The 23,151-nt window shown below is 43.7% G+C and overlaps 1 protein-coding gene across 1 annotated transcript in view; it reads right to left on the reverse strand.

Annotated features, from left to right (window-relative positions):
- The window catches only part of CRPPA (CDP-L-ribitol pyrophosphorylase A), a 252,691-nt gene that overhangs the window by 49,958 nt on the left and 179,582 nt on the right, over nucleotides 1-23,151 (reverse strand). Inside the window, exons 7-9 of the mRNA XM_030201326.1 lie at nucleotides 22,146-22,238; nucleotides 17,249-17,341; nucleotides 4,942-5,073 (exon numbers count right to left, since the gene is read on the reverse strand). Coding sequence (XP_030057186.1) covers nucleotides 4,942-5,073; nucleotides 17,249-17,341; nucleotides 22,146-22,238 — 318 coding nt within the window. The remainder of the gene's footprint in view (nucleotides 1-4,941; nucleotides 5,074-17,248; nucleotides 17,342-22,145; nucleotides 22,239-23,151) is intronic.

A 23,151-nucleotide genomic window follows, 5' to 3' on the forward strand; every position in this document is an offset into this window, starting at 1 on the left:
TTAGTGACCACTGGGGGAGTCTGGGGAGGTCATCCCCGATTCCCTCCAGTGGTCATCTGGTTAGTTGGGGCACTTTTTTGGGACTTGTTCGTGAAAAAAAAGGGTCCAAAAAAAGTGACCCAAAATCGCGGTAAAAATGCCTTTTTTTCGATTATCAGCTAAAGAAGTCCATCTCTCCTCGGCCGATAACCACTCCCCAGTTCTGCCTTCACCACGCCTCCGACACGCCCACATCAACTTTACCCGTTTCTGCGATGGATTGCAGTTGAAAACGCCCAAAATCAGCTTTCGATTATACCGATTTGGGAGCCCACGGGAGAAAGACGCCCATCTCCCGATTTGGGTCGCAATATAGGCGTTTTTCTCTTTCGATTATAAGCAGGCAAGTCAACAAGGATTTAGTGAAGGGAAACCTTGCCTCACCAATCTACTACATTTCCTTGAAGGGGTGAAGAAACGTGGATAAAGGTGAACTGGTTGATATTGTGTATCTGGATTTTCAAAAGGCGTTTGACAAGGTACCTCATGAAAGGCTACAGAGGAAATTGGAGGGTCATGGGATAGGAGGAAAAGTCCTATTGTGGATTAAAAACTGGTTGAAGGATAGGAAACAGAGAGTGGGGTTAAATGGGCAGTATTCCCAATGGAGAAGGGTGGTTAGTGGGGTTCCTCAGGGGTCTGTGCTGGGACCGCTGCTTTTTACTATATTTATAAATGATTTAGAGATGGGAGTAACTAGCGAGGTAATTAAATTTGCTGATGACACAAAGTTATTCAAAGTCGTTAACTCGCAACAGGATTGTGAAGAATTACAAAAAGACCTTACGAGACTGGGAGACTGGGCGTCTAAATGGCAGATGACGTTTAATGTGAGGAAGTGCAAAGTGATGGATGTGGGAAAGAGGAACCCGAATTATAGCTACGTCATGCAAGGTTCCACGTTAGGAGTCACAGACCAAGAAAGGGATCTAGGTGTCGTCGCTGATGATATGTTGAAACCTTCTGCTCAGTGTGCTGCTGCGGCTAAGAAAGCAAATAGAATGTTAGGTATTATTAGGAAAGGAATGGAAAACAAAAATGAGGAAGTTATAATGCCTTTGTATCGCACCATGGTGCATCTGCACCTCGAATATTGTGTTCAATTCTGGTCGCCGTATCTCAAAAAAGATATAGTGGAATTAGAAAAGGTGCAGAGAAGGGCGACAAAAATGATAAAGGGGATGGGACGATTTCCCTATGAGGAAAGGCTAAAGCGGCTAGGGCTCTTCAGCTTGGAGAAAAGGCAAATGAGGAGAGATATGATAGAGGTCTATAAAATAATGAGTGGAGTGGAATGGGTACATGTGAAGCGTCTGTTTACGCTTTCCAAAAATACTAGGACTAGGGGGCAATATAGTAAATTTAAAATGAATCGGAGAAAATGTTTCTTCACTCAACGTGTAATTAAACTCTGAAATTCGTTACCAAAGAATATGGTAAAGGCAGTTAGCTTAGCGGAGTCTAAAAAAGGTTTGGACAGCTTCCTAAAGAAAAAGTCCATAGACCATTATTAAATGGACTTGGGGAAAATCCTCTATTTCTGGGATTAGCAGTATAGAATGTCTTGTACTTTTTGGGGATCTTGCCAGGTATTTGTGACCTGGATTAGCCACTATTGGAAACAGGATGCTGGGCTTGATGGACCTTTGGTCTTTCCCAGTATGGCAATACTTATGTACTTATGTAATAAGTGTCAAATGTACTTGTGGTCATTTTCCCCTCCACCTCCACCCAGCACCTTACATCTGACTCCTGACTCAGGATAGAATTTGTTTTCCAGCCAGCTACTCTAGAAGGGCATGCAGGCAGAAAATAACAAAATTACTGATAGGACAAGAAAACTCTTCCACAAAAGTTTTCCACAAAATGTTTTTGTAGAGCTTTGTTTCAGTGTTCAACAGACTAGAAAAAAACCAAACTGAGGAGACTGAGGGGATTGCTGTATATGGCAAGGGTTGCACATGTGCAGAACTTTACACTACTTCTGATCTCGGAAAGTTCTTCTGTCCTGGTGCCATCGGAAGACATCAACCTCTTCTGTGTAAGATTCTATCTTGTTTGTTGATGGAAAAGTTTAGGTCTGTGTATTAAAATCAGAGGCAGATATTTTATGAAATATTTTATAAAAATAGTGATTAATGTCTTTTTTTAACTATGTATAGTATTACCGAAGATACAAGTAGAAATGACACCTTGCACATCAAAGAGGATAATTATAAATATGTAGACAGTCAAAAAAATAAAAAAAGAGCAGCATCACACGGAATGTATTATGTTTAAATGGTAGGGAGGTAGAAGAGATTCAAAGAAACCAGCACAAGAGTATGGGGCCAAGTAGAAGACAACAGACTAGAATCCTGCACTTGAATTAGCAAACAAAAAGATGTATTTACTGGATCTTCAATAGAAGTATCAGTGATGGTACCAGAGTTCTGTCTGCACCATAAGTTTGCCAAGTCTTCTTTTTTAGTGCTGAAGGCACAGAAGCCATTCACAACTGAGCACCATTGATACAGTTCCCTGTGCCACAATGATGGTCAACAGCCTTGGCACTATGCGGCTTGGGAGTTACCTTAAGTTTAGACCTGTGTAACTGTGCCAAAGATATTCACACTTTTGATACAATAATCTCAGCTAGGATTACTACTGAATCAGAGGATCTATAGTACTGCCTTTTTACGATGGGACTCTTGAAGACACTGTGTGAGAGAACTGAGGCGACATCAGGAGAAGAAGACCTGCTGAACTGGGCAGAGTCAGTGAATCTCTTCTGTGTGCTGTATTTGAGCAATTAGAACCTTTTCTTTGCCTTGTAGGGTTTCCAGAGGCTAATGAGTTTGTATCTTTGAGTTCAAAGAAACAAAAAACCCACAATTGTTGTAATCCTCCTGTCGATGGTCTGACTGGCCATTTAAAATTAAATATGTATTTTCAAAACTGCTGAAACTACATACAATTTTAAATATCCAAGTTATATGTTTACATTTTATCAGTGGCTATGCCTCTGAATATTGGCTTCTGTATGTTTAACAAAAGACAAAAATGATTTTCAGCACTTCACAGTCACTTTCAATGCAGCAATTCAAACACTGATTTGCAGAATGGATAATGTGATAAACAGTTGACAAAGCATGATCGGCATTTTTCAATGAAGCGACAACAGAATAATATATGTGTTTCTACTTTGCATTCTACAAATGAAGCAGTACAGGCTATAGGCTTTTGGTGACTAGAGGCATATTTTCAAAGCATTTAGACTTATAAATGCAGAGGAGAATTTTAAATAAGACACCTAAGTCGGACTTTGGACGTTTTGTACTAAACGTCCCAAATCAGAATAGCAAAAGTAATCATTTTCAAAAAAAGCAAAGTCTTTTTTTTTTCAAAAATATCATTTGTAACAAGGTTTTGTGCTGTATGTGTTTATCTTTTCAGGCCATTTTCGCCCAAAAAAAAATGCGCACATGAAAAACTTAGAAAATCAAGCTATTAGGATGTATGAGGGACCAGCATTGTTAGCAGAGTGGTCCCTCATACATTCCAGGAGAGCAATAGGGCACCCTAAGGAGCAATGCTGTGGACTTCATATAAATGCTCCCAGGTACACATCTCACCATTGCTCCTTTATCTTGTTTGTTGAGCCCTCCAAAACCCACCCAAAACCCACTACCCCACAACTACAGATCACCCTTATGGGTGAAGAGGGCAGCAATATGTGGGTACAGTGTGTTTCTGGTGAGGTTTGGAAGGCTCACAATTTCCACCACAAGTGTAACAAGTAGGGGAGGTATAGGTCTGGGTCCATCTGTCTACAGTGCACTGAACACACCACTACACTACTGCGGGACCTGCATGCTGCTCTAATGGACCTGGCTATAATATCTGAGGATGTCATATAAGCTGGTGAGTACTATTTTTATTCACATTTTTTGGGGGGTGAGAAGAGATCAGTGACAACTGGGGGAGTAAGAGGGGTCATCCCTGAATCCCTCCAGTGATTATCTGGTCATTTAGGGTACCTTTTTGTGTCTTATTTGTTAGAAAAACAGGTCTAGACCAAAACTTTGAAGTTTTCGCCCTAGACGTTTTTGTTTTGTTACATTATAGCTGTAAAACATCCAAGTGTTAGGCACACCCTAAGCTTGCCTTTGAAACTCCCCTGAAACATCTCCTTGTGATTTGGACGCACTGCAGACAAAATGCATATATAGAAATCTGCAAAGCAGGTTTTCAAAATACTGATTTGGACATTTTGAGAAGAAATCCATCCAAATGGTGCTTTATGATACTTTTTAGATGTTTTTCTCTTTTGAAAATGAGCCCCATAGTAACCTATGGAACTTTGTATGTCTAAGTGCTTTGAAAATGAATCCCTAGATGAACTAGGGGCAAAGCAGAATACTGTTTGTAAAATGCAGATCTTCCAAAATGGAATACAAAGACATTATACTGCTGATTAATTTTGCCTCCAGCCTAAGCAATTTGTTTGTACTGGAGACAGCAATTCAGTTTAATTTTCAAGCAATGTATCATTGCTTTTTCATCCGCCCACCTGCCAAATATTACTGTAAAGTGGAACAGTATTTTAACACTTTTTCACCTGATAAGAAACACAATATTTTCTATTACTTAAGTTGCACTGAACCCTATCCCTAAACACACACACATTGCTATCCCTCCAACTATTTTTAAAATAAAATAAAACAGCAGGACCTTTGTAATTTTTCATTTCTGTTTCAAGTCAAGAAACTAACATTTACTGTGGGTATAGAACATGTACAGGCAAGAATCTTCAAAACAAGGTCTTGTTTCAATCAGATTCCTCTTTGATTTTGGGTGGATGAAAATTTCAACATGCTACTCCCGAAATTGTAAAAAAGTGAATTGCTGGAAACTGCATACCTTTGTGTAATCCATAAGGAGGCCATAAACCAAAATATTTTTCTTTTTTGCTTCATTTGCGAGTTCCCTGATGCCAGACAATTCTTCCACTCTGCTACTGAAAGACATATTTTCAGAAACAATGAAATGTACCTGCAAAAAGAATAATGGGAAAGTATTATTAGGTCATTGCAAACCCCCCCCCCCCCAAACATTCAGTCTCATTATCTCATGATGATCTCCCAGGATACAAAATTACTCATTGGACCAGGAAAGAAAAGAGAGGAGGAGGGATAGCACTAATTCATCAATCCCACTTCACTACCCTAACCACCTCAGAGTCCATAACATCCCAACTTGAAATTGCCTCTATCAGAATCCACCACACAACCTTGCTTGACCACCTAAGCTGTGTATTATTCTACAGACCACCAGGAAATTGGAACGATGGCCAATCACACTTCATGGACTTCATATCAAACACCTGCGTAACAAACTCCAACATACTAGTACTAGGTGACATCAGCCTTCATCTAGAAGACCCAAACTCCACCAAAGCATGGGAATGCAAAGAATTCCTCCAACTCTGGGACCTTAAACTGCCATATATGCAAGCAACACATGTCAAAGGGCACACACTTGACCTCCTCACACACAAACTGTCCACAGACCAAAACCTAATAATATCAGATACTAACTGGACGGACACATCATGGTCAGACCCAGTGGCGTTCCTAGGGGCGCTGACACCCAGGGCGGATCGCCGATGCACCCCGCCCCCCGTGTGCAGCGCACCCCCCCCCCCCGGCGAAATAACCCCCCGGGTGCAGCGCGACCCCCCCCCCCGGCGAAAGAACCCCCCCAGGTGCACGCCGCTGGGGGGGGGGGTGCCGCGCACCTGTCGGCTCTTCGTTTCCATGCTCCCTCTGAGGGAAAACGAAGAGCCCTCAGGCGTGCGGCACCCCCCACAGCGGCATGCACCCGGGTGGACCGCCCCCACTGCCCCCCCCCCTAGGTACGCCACTGGTCAGACCATTACAAACTAAACCTATCCCTTCAATGGAGCAAAAAAGGCACAAACCAAATACAAGAACACACGACCTACACCACAAGAGGCCAAATAGACTCGGAAACATTATGAGAAAAGATCTACAATAATGAATGGCCATCTCAAATTGACTCGATATACTATCTCCTAGACTGGGATAAAAGATGCAGAAGCATATTAGATTAAATAGTACCATTAAAAACAAGAACCTCATGCAGGCATAACTCGTTACCTTGGTACAACGAAGAACTGAAAAAACTAAAAACGCAAACTAGGAAACACGAACGAGCATGGAAAAAAAATAAAAGATGTACACACACTTAACGCATGGAAACAAACTCAAAGAAAGTACAAATATGCAATAAGACAAATCAAAAGGTCATACTACAAGACCAAAATAGGACACAATTACAAAGATACGAAGAAACTATATCACCTTGTGAACAACTACTAGACACTACACCGGTCACCACAACCAACACAGACATCTCATCTGCGGACGAACTTGCTAAATACTTTAAGGACAAAATTGTAAATCAACGCAACACACAACCACAGAACACCACCGACATAGAGAAATTTATTGAATGCTTGGATCCAACTCTCGATGAACACCCAGCGGACCGAATCTGGAAAACTTCACCCTCTTCACCCCGGCGATCCATAGATTCGCCAAGACTCATTGTAAATTGGACACCTGCCCCAGCTACTTAATAAAATCCGCTCCTCAATGCTTCATATTAGATCTCATATCCCACCTAAACTACTTGCTCCAACACGGACTCTTCCCCAAGGAAAACGGCAACATCCTACTTACCCCTATACCCAAAGATACAAAGAAAAAAAATCAAACGAAATCACCAACTACCGGCCAATAGCATCTATCCCATTGGTAGTCAAACTGATGGAAAGCATGGTAATCAAACAACTTACCGACTACCTAAACAAATTCTCAATACTACACGAATCACAATCTGGACTTCGCTCTAACCACAGCACCAAAACAGTACTAATTACCCTCCTAACCAAATTCAAACAAGAAATTGCAGCAGGCAAAAGCTTACTTTTCCTACAATTTGACATGTCAAGCATGTTTGATATGGTTAACCATAAAATACTACTAAGCATCTTAGATTACTTCGGGATTAGTGGAAGTGTACTCAGCTGGATCAAGGGCTTTCTAACCACCAGAACTTATCAAGTTAAATCAAATTCGAACATATCACCACCATGGAATACAGACTGTGGCATACCCCAAGGATCAACACTATCACTGATCCTATTCAACCTAATGATGACCCCACTAACCACATCCCTATCCAACCAAGGACTTAACCCCTACATATACGCAGATGATGTCATGATATACATCCCCTTCAAACAAAACCCAATAAAAATCACCAATGAAACCAAACTCAGCCTGCAAATCATGAACTCATGGGCGGATGCATTCCAACTAAAACTAAACGCAGAGAAAACACACTGTCTCATCCTCACATCCCAATACAACACGAACAAACCCAGACTACACCCTCTCTGTTTCTGACAGCCTAAAAAGTCTTGGAGTTACCATCGACCGAAACCTCATGCTAGAAACCCAATCGAAAACTACAACAAGGAAAATGTTCCAATCAATGTGGAAACTCAAACGAATAAAACCTTTCTTCCCGAGGGCAACATTCCACAACTTGGTACAATCAATGGTACTAAGCCACCTAGACTATTGTAATGCAATCTATGAGGGATGCAAAGAACAAATCATAAAGAAACTCCAAACCGCTCAAAACACCGCAGCCAGACTTATTTTTGGAAAAACGAGATACGAAAGTGCCAAACCTCTACACGAAAAACTACACCATTACCATAGCCCTTATGACTGAAGGGGGCACCTACATGTGGGTACAGTGGGTTTTGGGGAGGGGTTGGAGGGCTCCCATTTACCACCACAAGTGTAACAGATAGGGGGGGGCTGGGCCTGGGTCCACCTGCCTGAAGTGCACTGCACCCACTAAAAACTGCTCCAGGGACCTGCATACTGCTGTCAGGGAGCTGGGTATGACATTTGAGGCTGGCAAAAAAATGTTTTTTTATTTTGTTTTGGGTGGGAGGGGGTTGGTGACCACAGGGGGAGTAAGGGGAGGTCATCCCCGATTCCCTCCGGTGGTCATCTGGTCAGCTGGGGCACCTTTTCGAGTCTTGGTCGTGAAAAAAAAGGGACCAAGTAAAGTCGGCCAAATGCTCGTCAGGGCCGGCTTTTTTTTTTCCATTATCGAGCGAAGCCGGCCATCTCTTAAGCACGTCCCCGTCCCGCCTTCTGTACCCTGCCGACACGCCCCCTTGAAGTTTGGCCGGCTCCGCGATGGACTGCAGTTGAGGCCGGCCCAAATCAACTTTCGATTATGCCGATTTTGCCGGCCTTGAGAGATGGCCGGCCAACTCCCAATTTGTGTTGGAAGATGGCCGGCCTTCTCTTTCAAAAATAAGCTGGATTGTGTTCGGAGGTGAGGCCGAAGCAGATAGCCCCGCCGCATGGAGAAGTTTCCATGCGCCTGCCAGGGACTGCACCCGGTGCTGTTTATCCTGCAAGGCAAACTTTAGAGAGAAGGGAAACCCCCATCTGTATGAAATATGTTCCTTATTTAAAATGTCCAAAGTGGGCTTCATCAACCTCCGCTGCTGCAGTGTAAATTAATATCAGTCTTGAAACACAGTGATTTTTGAAGCATTATATTCCAAACTAGGAGTTTGTCGGGCACAAACTCCCAGTACAAGTTCTTTATCTGAATATCTGACAAACTGTACAATTATGTCTCATGGTTTGTTATCTGCCCACTGACCCAAAGAACGGTGAGCTCTCTCCAAATCAAATGGGATGCAGCCCGCATCAGAGCCCATTAAAGTAACGCAGATGGCCCAGATTATAGCTGGATCATCTTCTGTTTGTCCTCCCTCTGGCACTCTACAAAATCGGAGGTTTTTTTCAGCGTCTCCTATTCTCCAGGCCATCCAGCTTGTATGACAGGTCTGCATGCTGTTTCGCCATATCTTGGATACTGGAGGTATGAGAAAAGATCAATTCTGCATGTTCATCTAGTTTCAATTCAATATCTTCTACCCGGCCTCCCAGTTCATGGATGTCTGAGCTGAGCGTTGTGATACGGTATAGAATCTCTTTTTTAAATGCTTTACTGTCCACTTGTATCCCAAGCAAGAACTTTCGCAGCTCATTGGAGATGCCTTTTTTTCAGGAGGCAGCCTAGATTCCATTAAAATGAGAGCACAGAGTCTGAGTCAGAAGGGAAGAGCCGTGCCAGTGACACATGGTGCCCCGAAGCCCTGCTTCCAACTCGTCCCAACGAGCACTCCATGTCTTTTTTCTGCGAAGTAGACAACTTACTCGTGATCTTGCTGATATGGCAAATCAAGGCTTTCTGAATTCTATAGGAAAATTCACTAATGGAGATGAATAAAGCAACTAATAGTGTGTCCGAAGTGGGACCGAAGGAATTAGGCTGCCATACTATGCAGAGCCATCACTTCCTCCTCAAAGGAGCAGAATTCATAAAGTAAGGGAGGTAGTGGAGGGGAAGTAAGTGAATGGATGGAGTGAGTGCAGAAAGGGAAGGGGGGGAGGAAGGAGAAAATAGAAAATAGGAGAGGGGAAGAAAAGACAGGAGAGAGGGGAAGAGGGGAAGTGAGCAGATGGTAGGAGAGAAGGAGAATGGTGTCAAGAACCTGGGAGGGGAAGGGGCAAAGGAAATATCAACAATGTTGCTAATGCTGTTCCTCAGTGTGAGTGGCCAAGAATCAACTAGTCCCATCTGTTCAAACTCTGCAAATTCTACGATATCACGACAAAGATAGATTCATATTTATTTCATCATATCAAAAACTTTTTCCCAAGAATTGTTTGGTCCAAATAATAGCAATTAAATCAACACTGCATTCAGCAAACGCTTACAAGTGAAACCGCATCTTGTAATCGGCCAGGTCCTTACCTCATGATTCATTATCTGAGCCTGCAGAAGACTGAGAATGTAAACATTTTTTGTCATTTCTAGATCCTCAGAGGGATCAATTCACCTTGGTGACAAACTTTTAGAATTGCAGGATACTATAAGGCAAACCTTATTTGTTTAGTATGGAGCACATTGCAAACCAAGCCAAATTACTTACACTTTGCAGACAATCTTATGGAGGAGTTGAATGTTCAAACCTTCATATTATAGTTCATACTATGTTTATATTTATAGAGAACTTCTGCCTTGTATATGTAGTTTAAGAATTTCATAATCACTATTCATGAGCGGTTCATGTTCTTTCACCGAGGGCCCACACGATGTATCCACTCTATCTGCACAGGTCCGGTAAAGTTTTCCAGCAACAACACTCGAGAAACCAGTCTTGCAAAAATCCAGCCAAACTTTGATCCCCAATAGCTTCAGGCAGACACACAAATCACAGATTACATCTGGCAAAAAGTTTTCTAGGTCATCAAAAATTTTTCCTCTTGTTGCTAAAGAATGGTGTGAACTGCTTTTAACTCCAGCATTATGTGACACACATTGGTCTCCATTACCACTACCTGCTATTCAGCTTCTTCAATGTGGATCAAATAATTGGCAAGATATACCTCTGCAAACCGTTCCAAGATCTTTTCAAATTTTATAGCCAGTGCTTTGACCAACAACTGGGTAAGTTCTTTCACCACAATCCTGTTTCCTTGTATCATTGACCTCTTTGGTGAATTGTCTGCCATCTTGTCTTCTGCTGCTTGTAATTTTTCTTTCTCCTTTATCTGTTGCTTGGAGATCATCCTGTGGTGCGATTTCAGTAAAAATGATTTGTCCATAAACTAATTGATCATTCAACTGTAATTAGAAATAGCTTAATTTCAGAAGCACATCCTAACCTACTCACTGCATCATGTGTTGATGCCCCTGTACAAGTCGTTGGTAAGGCCCCACCTGGAGTATTGTGTTCAGTTTTGGAGGCCGTACCTTGTGAAGGATGTTAAAAAAATGGAAGCGGTGCAAAGAAAAGCTACGAGAATGGTATGGCATTTGCGTTCCAAGACGTATGACCAAAGACTTGCTGACCTGAACATGTATACCCTGGAGGAAAGGAGGAACAGGGGTGATATGATACAGACGTTCAAATACTTGAAAGGTATTAATCCGCAAAAAAATCTTTTCCGGAGATGGGAAGGCGGTAGAACGAGAGGACATGAAATGAGATTGAAGGGGGGCAGACTCAAAAAAGATGTCAGGAAGTATTTTTTCACGGAGAGGGTGGTGGATGCTTGGAATGCCCTCCCGCGGGAGGTGGTGGAGATGAAAACGGTAACGGAATTCAAACATGCGTGGGATATGCATAAAGGAATCCTGTGCAGCAGGAATGGATCCTCAGAAGCTTAGCTGAAATTGGGTGGCGGAGCAGGTGGGGGGAAGAGGGGTTGGTGGTTGGGAGGCTAGGATAGGGGAGGGCAGACTTATACGGTCTGTACCAGAGCCGGTGATGGGAGACGGGACTGGTGGTTGGGAGGCGGGAAATACTGCTGGGCAGACTTATACGGTCTGTGCCCTGAAAAGACAGGTACAAATTCAAGATATGAGTTTATCTTGGGCAGACTAGATGGACCATGCAGGTCTTTTTCTGCCGTCATCTACTATGTTACTATGTATGTGACCCCTTGTAATAAGCTTAAAATAGACACCATAACAAGTGCCTAAAGGAGGTGCCTTGTTATAGAATTACCCTCTATGGAGGCAATTCAGCAACTGAATGACTCCATTTAGGCTTCCCAAGGTTGCATGGTGGCAGCCTATTCTATAACAGTATCTGACCACTCAGATTCCATTATAGAATACTAGACTAACCTGGTATCAGTGTGCCTCACATTTACATGCCCCAAGTTACACCAGCCATAGACCTGATATAACTGCAGGCACCTAAATGCGGCAGGGATACGCATAACTTACAGTACTCTATAAATTATATGTGTAAGTAGCGTATATGCCTCCTTATATTTATACACAAACAAGCTCATTTTCAAAGCACTTAGCCTCCCAAAGTTCCATAGAAACCTATGGAACTTAGCCTCCCAAAGTGCTTTGAAAATATGCCTCTATGTCATCTGCTTGTGTCATTACAGAATAGTGCTTAGGCACCCTGCTGGCATTTTCACAGTTAAGTATACACTTATGCACGTGCTGGAATTCTATATATTTACCCATGCAAGCAGCATATAAATGCACGTGTCTAGATTATTTATGCTTCACATCTTCTTATAAGTACATAAGCTAGACCAGTAATACAGCAAGCTTACAAAAATATTTACACAACATAGTCTGTAGTAATGTAGATCACCTGGCTCTCAACCCCTCCAAATCAATTGCCTGCTGGATCTCTAGTTCATCATCTAGACCAGCTTTTGCTCCGCTGCTAAATGGTACAATCATTCCTCTAGTAAGTTCGTTTAAATATTTTAGTGTTCTTATTGACCAGACTCTATCCTCTAAACCTCAAGTCAGCTCCGTTGTACAATGTTGTTTCTGGGCTTTGCGTCAGTTCCGGTCCATATGTAGCCTCCTGGATCCCTCAGCACAAATGTAATTTCTTTATGCAACAGTCCTCAGCTGTTTACGCTACGCAAATGTAGTCTATGCAGGTCTTCCATCCTATCTGCACATATGTCTTCAGACCATCGAAAATGTAGCTATTCATTTGATTTGATCATTTCACTCTTTTGTTCATACATCACCATTGACTTAAAATTTTGTTTCATAATCACTGGTTCACAAAGCCTTTTATTGTTATTCCCTGCCTAGTGTTCTATTTCCCTTTGCAACATTCATTCTTCTAATGGACGTTAACTGGTTCCTCCGCCTCCATCTTCAGCTCACTTGAAATCCACTACAAAGAGCGGTTTCTTCTTTCCAGATCCCCTTCTATGGAATTCTCTGCCTCCTACTCTGCAACTAATCTGCTGTAAAGATTCATCTCTAGCATACGGAGCCTGGGTCTGAGACTCTCCATCGGTGAACACTCTCCTGTCTTCTTCTTTTTTAATTCGCTAATCTTTTCAATTAGCAGCTTGCTCTCTCTGTCCTATTAAATTGAGGCATCCTTTTCTGTTCAAACTCTTCACTTTTAATTATGACTGCAAACCACCTTGTTTTTACCAAAATGAAAGATGGTATATAAAATCTTAAACCAGAAACCGTAAAGAGTGCCTAATTTAAGCCTTTTCCACAAAGGCAGCAAAGTCATCTATGTGCCTTTATAAAACAGGCACCCAGAACCCTCCCCAATAGTGCAAAACTTTTAGCGCAATCCTTCTCATATAGGGCAGCTTCTGTTTGGAATACTCTTCCTGATCTCATTAATTACTGTGATTCTTATCCTCAGTTTTGGAGAAATTTAAAGACATTCCTGTTTCACAAATTTTCAAGAAGCTTAATTTTAATTTGACTATTCCTGCCAGAATTTTTTATTCTGGCTCTGTTAATTAATTATGATTCTCTGTTACTTAATTATGATTCTATAAACCACTTTGGCCTCTATTTTATAGGGAAGAGGTGGTATACAAGTGTGATCATTAGATTAGATCAGCTGTCCTTACTGCGAAGGTACTTACCTATAGCGGGTATTTTCTGAGGACAGCAGGCCTTATATTCTCATAGATAGGTAATGCAGGTCTGCGTTGCTGGTCTGGAGCATGTAACAAGCTTAAATCACGTATGTGCGAGTACCTTCCCGCCCGCTGCAAGAGCATGAGACCAGCAGTACAATATAAAGCATAATAAAAAGGAGACAACTCCAAGGGGAGGTGGAAGGGTATATGAGAATATAAGGCCAGCTGTCCTTGGAGAATACATGCTACAGTAAGTATGTTTGCTTTCTCCGAGAATAAGCAGGCCTACAATTCACACAGATGGGAATCCCTAGCTACCCGGCTCACCAAAAACAACAACCACTGGTCAATTGGACCTCACAACAGTAAAGGCAAAAAAGTAATTAACCTGAAACTATATACAACTGGGTGAGAGTGCAGCCTGAAACAGAAGAAAATGGGTCTATGAGGGTGGAGCTGGACTCTAGACCCCCCCAAAATTCTGCATCTCTGTCTGTCCTAATCAACTGTCATGTCTGGTATCCTGCTCAAGACAGTAATCAGATGTGAATGTGTGGACTAAGACCACGTCACAGTCTTGCAAATTTCTTCAATGGGCGCTGACCTGAAGTGGGCTACCGACGCAGCCATGGCTCTGACACTGTGAGCCCTGACATGACCCTCAAGGGTCAGCCCAGCATAGGCATAAGTGAAAGAAACGTAATCTGCCAGCCAATTGGAGATGCTGCGTTTCCTGATGGCAACCCCCATCCTACTGGGATGAAAAGAAACAAAAAGTTTGGTGGACTGTCTGTAGGGCCTAGTCTGCACCAAGTAAAAGGTCAATGCTCACTTGCAGTTCAAGGTGTGCAGTGCACATTTGCCAGGTTGGGGGAAGAATGCTGGCGACATTCGACTGGTTCATTTGGAACTCTGACAGAACCTTAGGTAGGAATTTAGGGTGAACGTAGAGGACTACTCTGTTATGATAGACCTTCATATAAGGTGCATCCACCACTAAGGCCTGAAGCTCACTGACCCTGCGAGCTGAAGTAACAGCCACCAAAAATATGACCTTCCAGGACAAGTACTTCAAATAACAGGAATCAAGTGGCTCAATAGAGGGGAAGGAAAGGTTCTCAAGTGGAGACTTCCTCCTTTCCTATGGAGGGGAGGGATCAGATGAGATGCCATAGGACTCCTCCTCCAAGAAGTACCATGAATCTTTTTCTGAGTCCCATGAGCACTCCTCGTGTCAGCCAAAATTTCCTCCTGGGATGGCTAAGACCAAGCCCACCTCGACGTAGAGGTAAAATGACCCCAAGAGGAGTGTTGAGGTGTCGGCTCCAGCCTCGACTCCAGTGAAGCTTCCTCCACCAACGTCGAAGGTGTGCCAACATGAGTGGCAGTCAACGCCGAGACCACCTGTGGCATCAGCGTCAGAGACCTCACCGTAGGCTGATGGCCAAGCAGGACTGTAGGAAGAGGGATGGCTAGCGCAAACACTCCAGATGCCGATGCACTCTGGAACAACCCCGCCAAAAGCTCAGGGAGCAAGGCCCGGAGGCGCTCATAGAGGGTCGACATCGCAAAGGCTGGGGTGCCAGTGTAGAAGCAGGCTGCTGAATCTGCGGGGTCGAAGCGGTTGATTGGTTCTGGCTGTGTGGAGACCCACTCATCGGCACCTCCTGTATGGAAGGGAAGTAGTTCTCCTAGAGCCAATGCTTCTCGGGGACCAGTGAAATCCTCGGTACCCCTGAGCTCCCAGCACCATGTGTCAAGGGGGATCAAAGCCAATGCTTCTTTCAATGCGTGACATCGATGCTCCCCAGTGCTGAAGGGGACAACGTCAAGTCCTCTCATCACCTCAGGGTTGAATTTGACACCAATTGGTCCAGGGGGCCTTTATAGCAGCTGGCATCAAGGCAGGTGGAGACCCATTCTATGCATGGTCACTCCAAGTGTGCAAGGGTCTTACAGCCATATGGACCGACGCACCCCATGTCAATGCAACACCTGATGCCGATGTTGACACCAAAGGCACCGACGCCAACACCGATGTCGAGGCTTTGGACCTGACTACACAAATCTTTTCTCTCTGGCCAACTGTGTTCTCTTCTTCATATGAGCAGTTCTAGCTCACCACCGCATCGCTGGTATTTGACTACCCCACCACCTGGATGAGCCAAATTCAAGACCCCTGATGACGCTTTTATAGCGAAACATGAGCATGTTGGGTCCTGGTCGTATGGTGGAATACTATAAGAATAGGAGAGATTGAAACTCTAATACAGATGTAACCACATTTTCAAAAAATATATATATCTGGAACACATGATACTGCTAATGGTGAAAATGGACAGTTTTGGATGTTGCTGACTGACATCATCAATGGTTGTTCAAGATTTATCACTAACGTTACAATGGTTTGTTGGAAAAAAGGACAGAACTATTTTACAAGTTGGTGATTCAATGAGTCTGATTTGAAGCAAGGCTGAATCTTGTGGGAGACTCTGGAGCAGTGGATTAACACATGACTAAAGAGCTATGATCACACATTGATGTAAAAGATTGCCAGATATATGCTATTTGAATGTGTATTGAAAGAGTATTGTGGAGAATTGTTTGGTTTTAAATGTATTGGTGTATGGATTGGTTAATAACTATGGGTTAAGGGAATGGATTTTATTTTAGGAAAATTGTATTGATCTATTAATAAAGAAATATATTTTAAAATGTTAAACAGTTACTAGTGAGTAATTTGTAATATAATGTGTAACTAATTATAGAGTTGAGACCTAGATTGTAATTGTGAGTCTCTTCTTCATATGAAGACAGAGAATACAGTTTGCAGGGTGTGATCACGCCCCAAACACTATAGACACCAAGGATGAGTTTCCTTTGTCAAAGAGGGTCCTGCTGCACAGAGTGAAGTGCTTAAAGCCACTGGGAACCTTTGATGATATGAAAGGAAAAACAGCTTTGGCCAAATCAAACGACTCAATGGTGCTAAACAAAGGGAAGAGCACCAAAAAAGAGAAAAGGGAAAAACCCGACCATAGCTCAGGCCTAACAGCTGCCTAGTGAGTGTGGTAAAAACAAAGAAAACTTAGAAAGATGGCAAAAATAATCTAAAATAATATATAGGGAAGGATAAAATAAGGTAAACCCAATAGAGGTATTAAGAAAAAGAGAAAAAAAGGAAGACACAAAAAGTCCAACCAAACCAGCTGTGAGGAGTGGATAAAGACACATCCTATCCTCATAGGAGAAAAAAAGAGAACTGCTGGTCCCCTGTTCTCACGGCGGGCAGGAAGGCACTCGCACAAGCACGATGGAGCATGTCTTGCGCTCAAAGACCTATTTTTAAGATTGTTAGAAGCTCTGGACTGGCAACAAAGATCCGCATTACCCATCTGCGAGAATTATAGGCCTGCTTGACCTCAGAGAAACAAATTTGCACAGACACATACATTGCAATTATGCCCCTCTGGGAACACTTACATGAGTGTGTAACTATAAGTGTATGCTTATATGTGTGTATTCAACCATGCAATTTTATAAAAATCCTTTTGAGGTGTAAAACAGGCTTTATATGTGGAAAAACATTCAATGCTGCTATTTCATATCTGGCCAGTTTAATAAATGAGACTGAGTTTACTCACTGAAATGAGAACAATTGGATATAAAACAGCAAGACTGGTACTCTTCAGTATGTCCACTATTTGCTGAGTTACGAGAAAGTTAGAATCCTTATCCTAAATGAAAACAAACATATTAATAGATTGTTAAAGTAACAGTACGAGAGGAACCCCAATATTTTTGCTGAAATGTTGACTGAATTTCTAAGCCACATTAAGGGGCCCTTTTTTACTAAGAACATTAAAGCCCTTACTGCAGCTTTAGCATGGGAAAACAGGCTACTGTAAAGCGAAGATACTTACCTGTAGCAGGTATTCTCTGAGGACAGCAGGCCTTATATTCTCACATGTGGGTAACATGATCTGCAGGTCTAAGATTCTCACATGTGGGAATCCCTAGCTACCAGGCTCACTGAAAACAATAACCATTGGTCATCTGGACCACATAACAGTGAGATCAAACACAGATTAACCTGAAATAATATACAATCTGAGTGAGAGTGCAACTGGAACAGAACAAAACAGGCTTAGGAGGGTGGAAGTGGAGTTGGAGTCTAGACCCCAAACAAATTCTGCAGAACTGTCTGTCCACACTGACTGTCGAATTGGGTATCCTGCTCAAGGCAGTATGAGATGTGAATGTATGGATCCACTGTTCTTATATTTGGACTGAAGACCATGTCGCAGCCTTGCAAATTTCTTCAATGGAGGCTGAGCTCAAGTGGGCTACCAAAGCAGCCATGGCTGTGACATTGTCAACCTTGACATGACCCCAAGGGCCAGCCCAGCCTGGATATAAGTGAAAGAAACATAATCTGGCAGCCAATTGGAGATGGTGCATTTCCCGATGGTGACCCTCATCCTGTTGGGATCAAAAAAAAAAACCCAAAAAGCTGGGTGGACTGTCTGTAGGGTCTAGTTCGCACCAAGAAAAAGGTCTATGCTAGTCTGCAGTCCAATGTGTCCAGAGCACTTTCACCAGGATGGGTATGAGGTCGGGAAAAGAATGTTGGCAAGCCAATTGAATGGTTCAGATGGAATTTTGACACAACTTTAGAAAGGAACTAAGGATGCGTGCAGAGAACTACTCTGTTGTGATGAAACTTAGTATAAGGTGAACACGCCACTAAGGTCTGAAGCTCACTGACTCTACGATCTGAAGTAACAGCCAACAAAATTATGACCTTCCAGGTCAAGTACTTCAGATGACAGGTATCAAGTGGCTCAAAAAGAGCTTTCATCAGCTGGGTGAGCATGACGTTGAGGTCCCATGACACATGTGGAGGTTTGACGGGAGTTTTGTTAATAGCAAACCTTTCTTGAAGCAAACAACTAGAGGCTGTCCAAAGATGGGCTTACCCTCTACACGGTGATAGTAAGCACTAATTACACTGATGCAAACCCTTACAGAGTTGATTTTAAGACCAGATTCAGAGAGGTGCAGAAGGTACTCAAGCATGGTCTGTGTAGGGCAGGAAACAGGATGTAGGGCCCTGCCCTCACACCAGACAGCAATCCTCCATTTGAAAGAGTAACACCTTTTGGTGAAATCTTTCCTGGAAGCCAGCAAGATCTGGGAGACAACCTCAGGAAGATGCAAGGAAGCTAATTCTAAGCCTTCAACATCCAGGCCTTGAGGGTCAGAGACTGCAAGTTTGGATGCAGAAGAGATCCTTCATTTTGCATGATGAGGGTCAGAAAACACTCCAGCCTCCATGGTTCTTTGAAGGATAACTCCAGAAGAAGGGGGAACCAGATCTGTCAGGGCCAATAAGGAACAATTGCAATCATGGTCCCGCAGTCTTGTTTAAGTTTCAGCTGTCTTCCCTATAAGACATATGGGAGGATACACATACATCTGACTCCCAGTGAAGGGGGCGTGGAGCCTGGAACAGAACAGAGGGACTTTGTGATTGGATTGAGCAGCACAGAGATCCATCAAGGGGATGTCCCACACTCAGAAGACCTCATGGGGCAACACCCGTGTTGAGTGACACTCATGTGGTTGCATGACCCTGCTCAGGCAGTTGGATTTCCTCACCAGGCCTCCTGACACAGAGGGCATGATCTGGTGCCCCCCTACTTGTTGGTGTAATACATGGCAACCTGAATGACGGTTTGAATGAGAACAATTTGGTTGATCAGCCAATCACTGAAAACCTTTAGAGTGTTCCTGATTGCCTGGCGCTCCAGAAGGTTGATATGAAGAACTGTCTTGGCCTGACCAAAGACCTTGAAAGTGAAGCCCGTCTACATGAGCTCCCCACCCCAGATGGGATGCATCCATCAGCAGCAGCTTCATGGGTTGTGGAATTTGGAATGGGAGTCCCAGAGTCAAATTGGATCTGATCACCCACAAAAGCAGAGAGTGAACCAGTTCTGGTGACATTCAGATAACATCCTCCAGGTTCCTTGTGGCCTGACACACTGGGAAGCTAGGGTCCATTGGACAGTTCTCATGTGAAGACATGCAATGGGTGTCCAATGAACACTGGAGATCATATGGCCCAACAACCTCAACATCTGCCGAGCTTTGACCTGCTGACCTGCTCAGACTTGAGTGGCAAAGGCCACAACAGCATCCACCTGTGCCACAGGGAGGAAAGCCCGAGCCCAGTGAGTGTCTAGCAGGGCTCCAATGAACTCCAATCTCTGGAAAGGGAGCAGATGGGACTTGAGGTACTTTAAAACGAGCTCTTGTAGCTCTAACACCTAAGTAGTCATCCACATGGACTCCTAAGCACCATCCTTCGACATGCTCTTCACCAGCCTATTGTCAAGATAGGATACACATGGACTCCCAGTCTACATAGCGATGCTGCAACTACAGCAAGACACGATGAAATCCTGGGGAGCTGACTCAAGGCCAAAAGGCACTATGTGGTACTGGAAGTGATGTGTTTCTAGCCGGAATTGAAGATGCCTCCTGTCCCTTTCCTTTTTCCACTGGTGGAACGGGCTTGACCACATGCGCCTTTAGAAGGGCAGATATTTTCTTTGCAAGTACTTGCTTGTGCAGAGAGCTAAAGTAATATGTTCTCGGTGGGAAATCTGGAGGTCTCTTTCGCGAATACAGGGCGTAACTGAGATGGACTATTTGTAGGACCTATTGGTCGGAGGTTACAAGGGGCCACCTTTCTTAAAAAAAACTTCACCCTCCCTCCAATCAGCAAGTTGTTCAGGATGGCCATTTTTACAGCGGCTATGCTCTGCTGGAGTCATTCAAAAGCTCTCCCCCTGCTTTGAATGGGGAGCTATCTGGGTCTTAGACACACGCTTGAGTTGAGCCTGCTAAGAAGAAGTGGTGTACCTATGCCTCTGTGAGTAGTAAGTACTCCTTTCCGACTTGCCAAAAAACCTCCTAGATGAGGAGGTAGCAGCAGAAGGTGCCCAGCGGGAGAGAGTATCGATGGCATCAGTGTGATTCTTGATGAGGTCAGTGACCTCCTCCACTTTCTCTTCAAAAAGATTATCCCCCTGGCACTCAGCATCCAGCAACCTCTGTTGGACCGCTGGGTCCAAGTCAGAAATATGCAGCCATGAGAGTCTGCGCATCGCTATACTCTGAGCAGAGATGCTAGATACTACATCAAAAATGTCTAGGCACCCTTGGCTAAGAACTTAGACACCTTCTGTTGCTTGACCAGCTGGCGAACAGATCCAGCCTGCTCCAGTGGGAGAGAGTCTGCCAAATCAGACATACTGCGCACCAAGGACCGCAAGTACAAACTTGTGTAGAGCTGGTATGATTGGATATGGGAGATGAGCATAGAGGCCTGATACATATTATTCTGCCCCAAAGAATCAAGGGTTCTAGCTTCTCTGTCAGGGAGCGCCAAAGCAGAGTCCCTAGAACACTTGGCCCTTTTGAACATGGATTCCAAAACTAGGGAATGATGAGGCAACTGAGTCTTATCAAACCCAGTGGAAGACTGAATCCGATACATAGTGTTAATCTTCTTGGGAACGACTAACAGAGGGGCTCTCAGTTCTTCACTTGAATGTGCCACAAGATCTCATGAAGCAGGACCTTCACAGCCTCTCTAGGAGGAGACTCGTAGTCCAGGACCTTGAACATCTTAGCCATGGGCTCATTCTCCACTTCCAAAAGAATTGGAACAGCATTCACCATTTCCTTAATAAAAGATGGGAAGGAAATGCTTTCAGGTGTAGACTTTCTCCTTTTCTGTGAAGGGGAGGGATCAGATGGGATGCCATAATACTCCTCCTCCGAGAAGTACCATAGTGTGCTCCCCATTGGTGTCAGCCAGGAACTCCTTATGGGAGAGCTGAGACTGAGCCCGCCTTGACAAAGAGGAACCATGTCCCTGAGAGGGGCATCAAGGTGTCAGCTCCAGCCTTGACTCTGGTGAAGCTTCCTCCACTGATATCGAGGGGGTGCCAACACATTTACACGTGAAAGTGCTAATATTCTGTATATTTACACATTTAAGTGGCATATAAATGTGGGCACCCAGTTTAAAGAATTGCTCTTTAGAGGGTAATTCAGAGAATGTTTCTGGAATGTAGACACAATCACTTATGCACATATGTGGCCAGATGTGTTAGAATGGCTTTATGAACTGGTAGAGAACTGGTGGGCGAATAATCTGGGAAGGCAAAGGGAAAGACCATCAGCTGGCCCAGAAGATATATCAATGGTCAAATTTGATTTGGGTTGGTTTATATTTTGTACAATTTGTAATGAATACCATTTGATCTCCTTAATATAATGGTCCTTAATTTTTTTTAATGGTCTTTTACATTTTAACAGTGAATTCGAAGCAGTATCTATACACCAATGGTTAGTAGGATTGATATCTAAGTGTATTCTGTATTACATTCATCCCTCTGACTGGTTTATTACTGTTAGAGCTATAAACAATAAACAAGCACAAATAATAGTTTTCAAGCAACTTACATTTATACCAATAAAGTTAAAGCACTGTTCTGTAAACATGTTCTGCAGATGATGTACATTTTTGCACAATGAGGATGATATCCCTTTCACCTGCTAAAAAACAAATGCAGACAAGATTATTATTATAGAAGCTTAGAACATCAAGACTGGTTTTCGCATTGAATATGTACAAACATTTTAGACATACTCTTAATTATTCTATGTTGTACCAAAAATGTTCTTGCTCTGTTTCAAGAGCCTAGTGTTTTCTTATTTAAATCCTAGATCAGCAGTTCCCAAATTGTGTTTCACGGCACCCTGGTGTGCTGCAGCAAACTGTCAGGGGTGCCGCAGCAAATCCTAATCTTCCTCTTGCCGCCACCCAAACCACTGCCTCTCTGCTGAAAACATGCCTCACTTGCTCCTCCAGCTAGTGTCTCCCATCCTCTACGTGTCTCTCTCCGTCTGCCCCAGGTCCAGCAAATCCCCATCTCTGGACACCCCTCCCCATGTCTGCTTGCAAACTTGTCTCCCTCCAGAGGTCTCCAGCAGCAGTAGCATTTCTCACACCACTGCTGGCGCCAGTCCCAAAGCCTTCCTTCTGCTGTATTCATCCCCTGTGGCAACAGGAAGCTACATCACAGGGAGCTGTATACAGCAGATGGAAGGTTTCAGGACTGTCGCCGGTAGCGCTGTGTAAAATTCTGCACTGCTGGAGACCTCTGAAGGGAGATGTGTTTGCAAGTAGGCACGGGGAAAGGGGTGTTGAGAGAGGAGGAATCTCGATTTTGGGATAGACAGGGAGGAGAAAAATGCTGCTTGGAAGAAGCAGCATGGCAGGGAGCCTGAAGTGGAGATGGAGACTGCAGTAGAGCCCCCCCCCCCCCGACTGCTCCGGGTGAAGGTGAGCAGTGGAAAAAATGTGTGGGGGGGGGGGGGCAGTTGAGAACTGTGTGGTCAGGGGAGGTGGAGATCTATGTGGCCGGGTGGTGTGTGGAGACCTGTGTGGCTGGGGGAGACCTGTATG

The sequence above is a fragment of the Microcaecilia unicolor genome, chromosome 1, assembly GCF_901765095.1.
Source record: "Microcaecilia unicolor chromosome 1, aMicUni1.1, whole genome shotgun sequence".
NCBI classification, from domain to species: domain Eukaryota; kingdom Metazoa; phylum Chordata; class Amphibia; order Gymnophiona; family Siphonopidae; genus Microcaecilia; species Microcaecilia unicolor.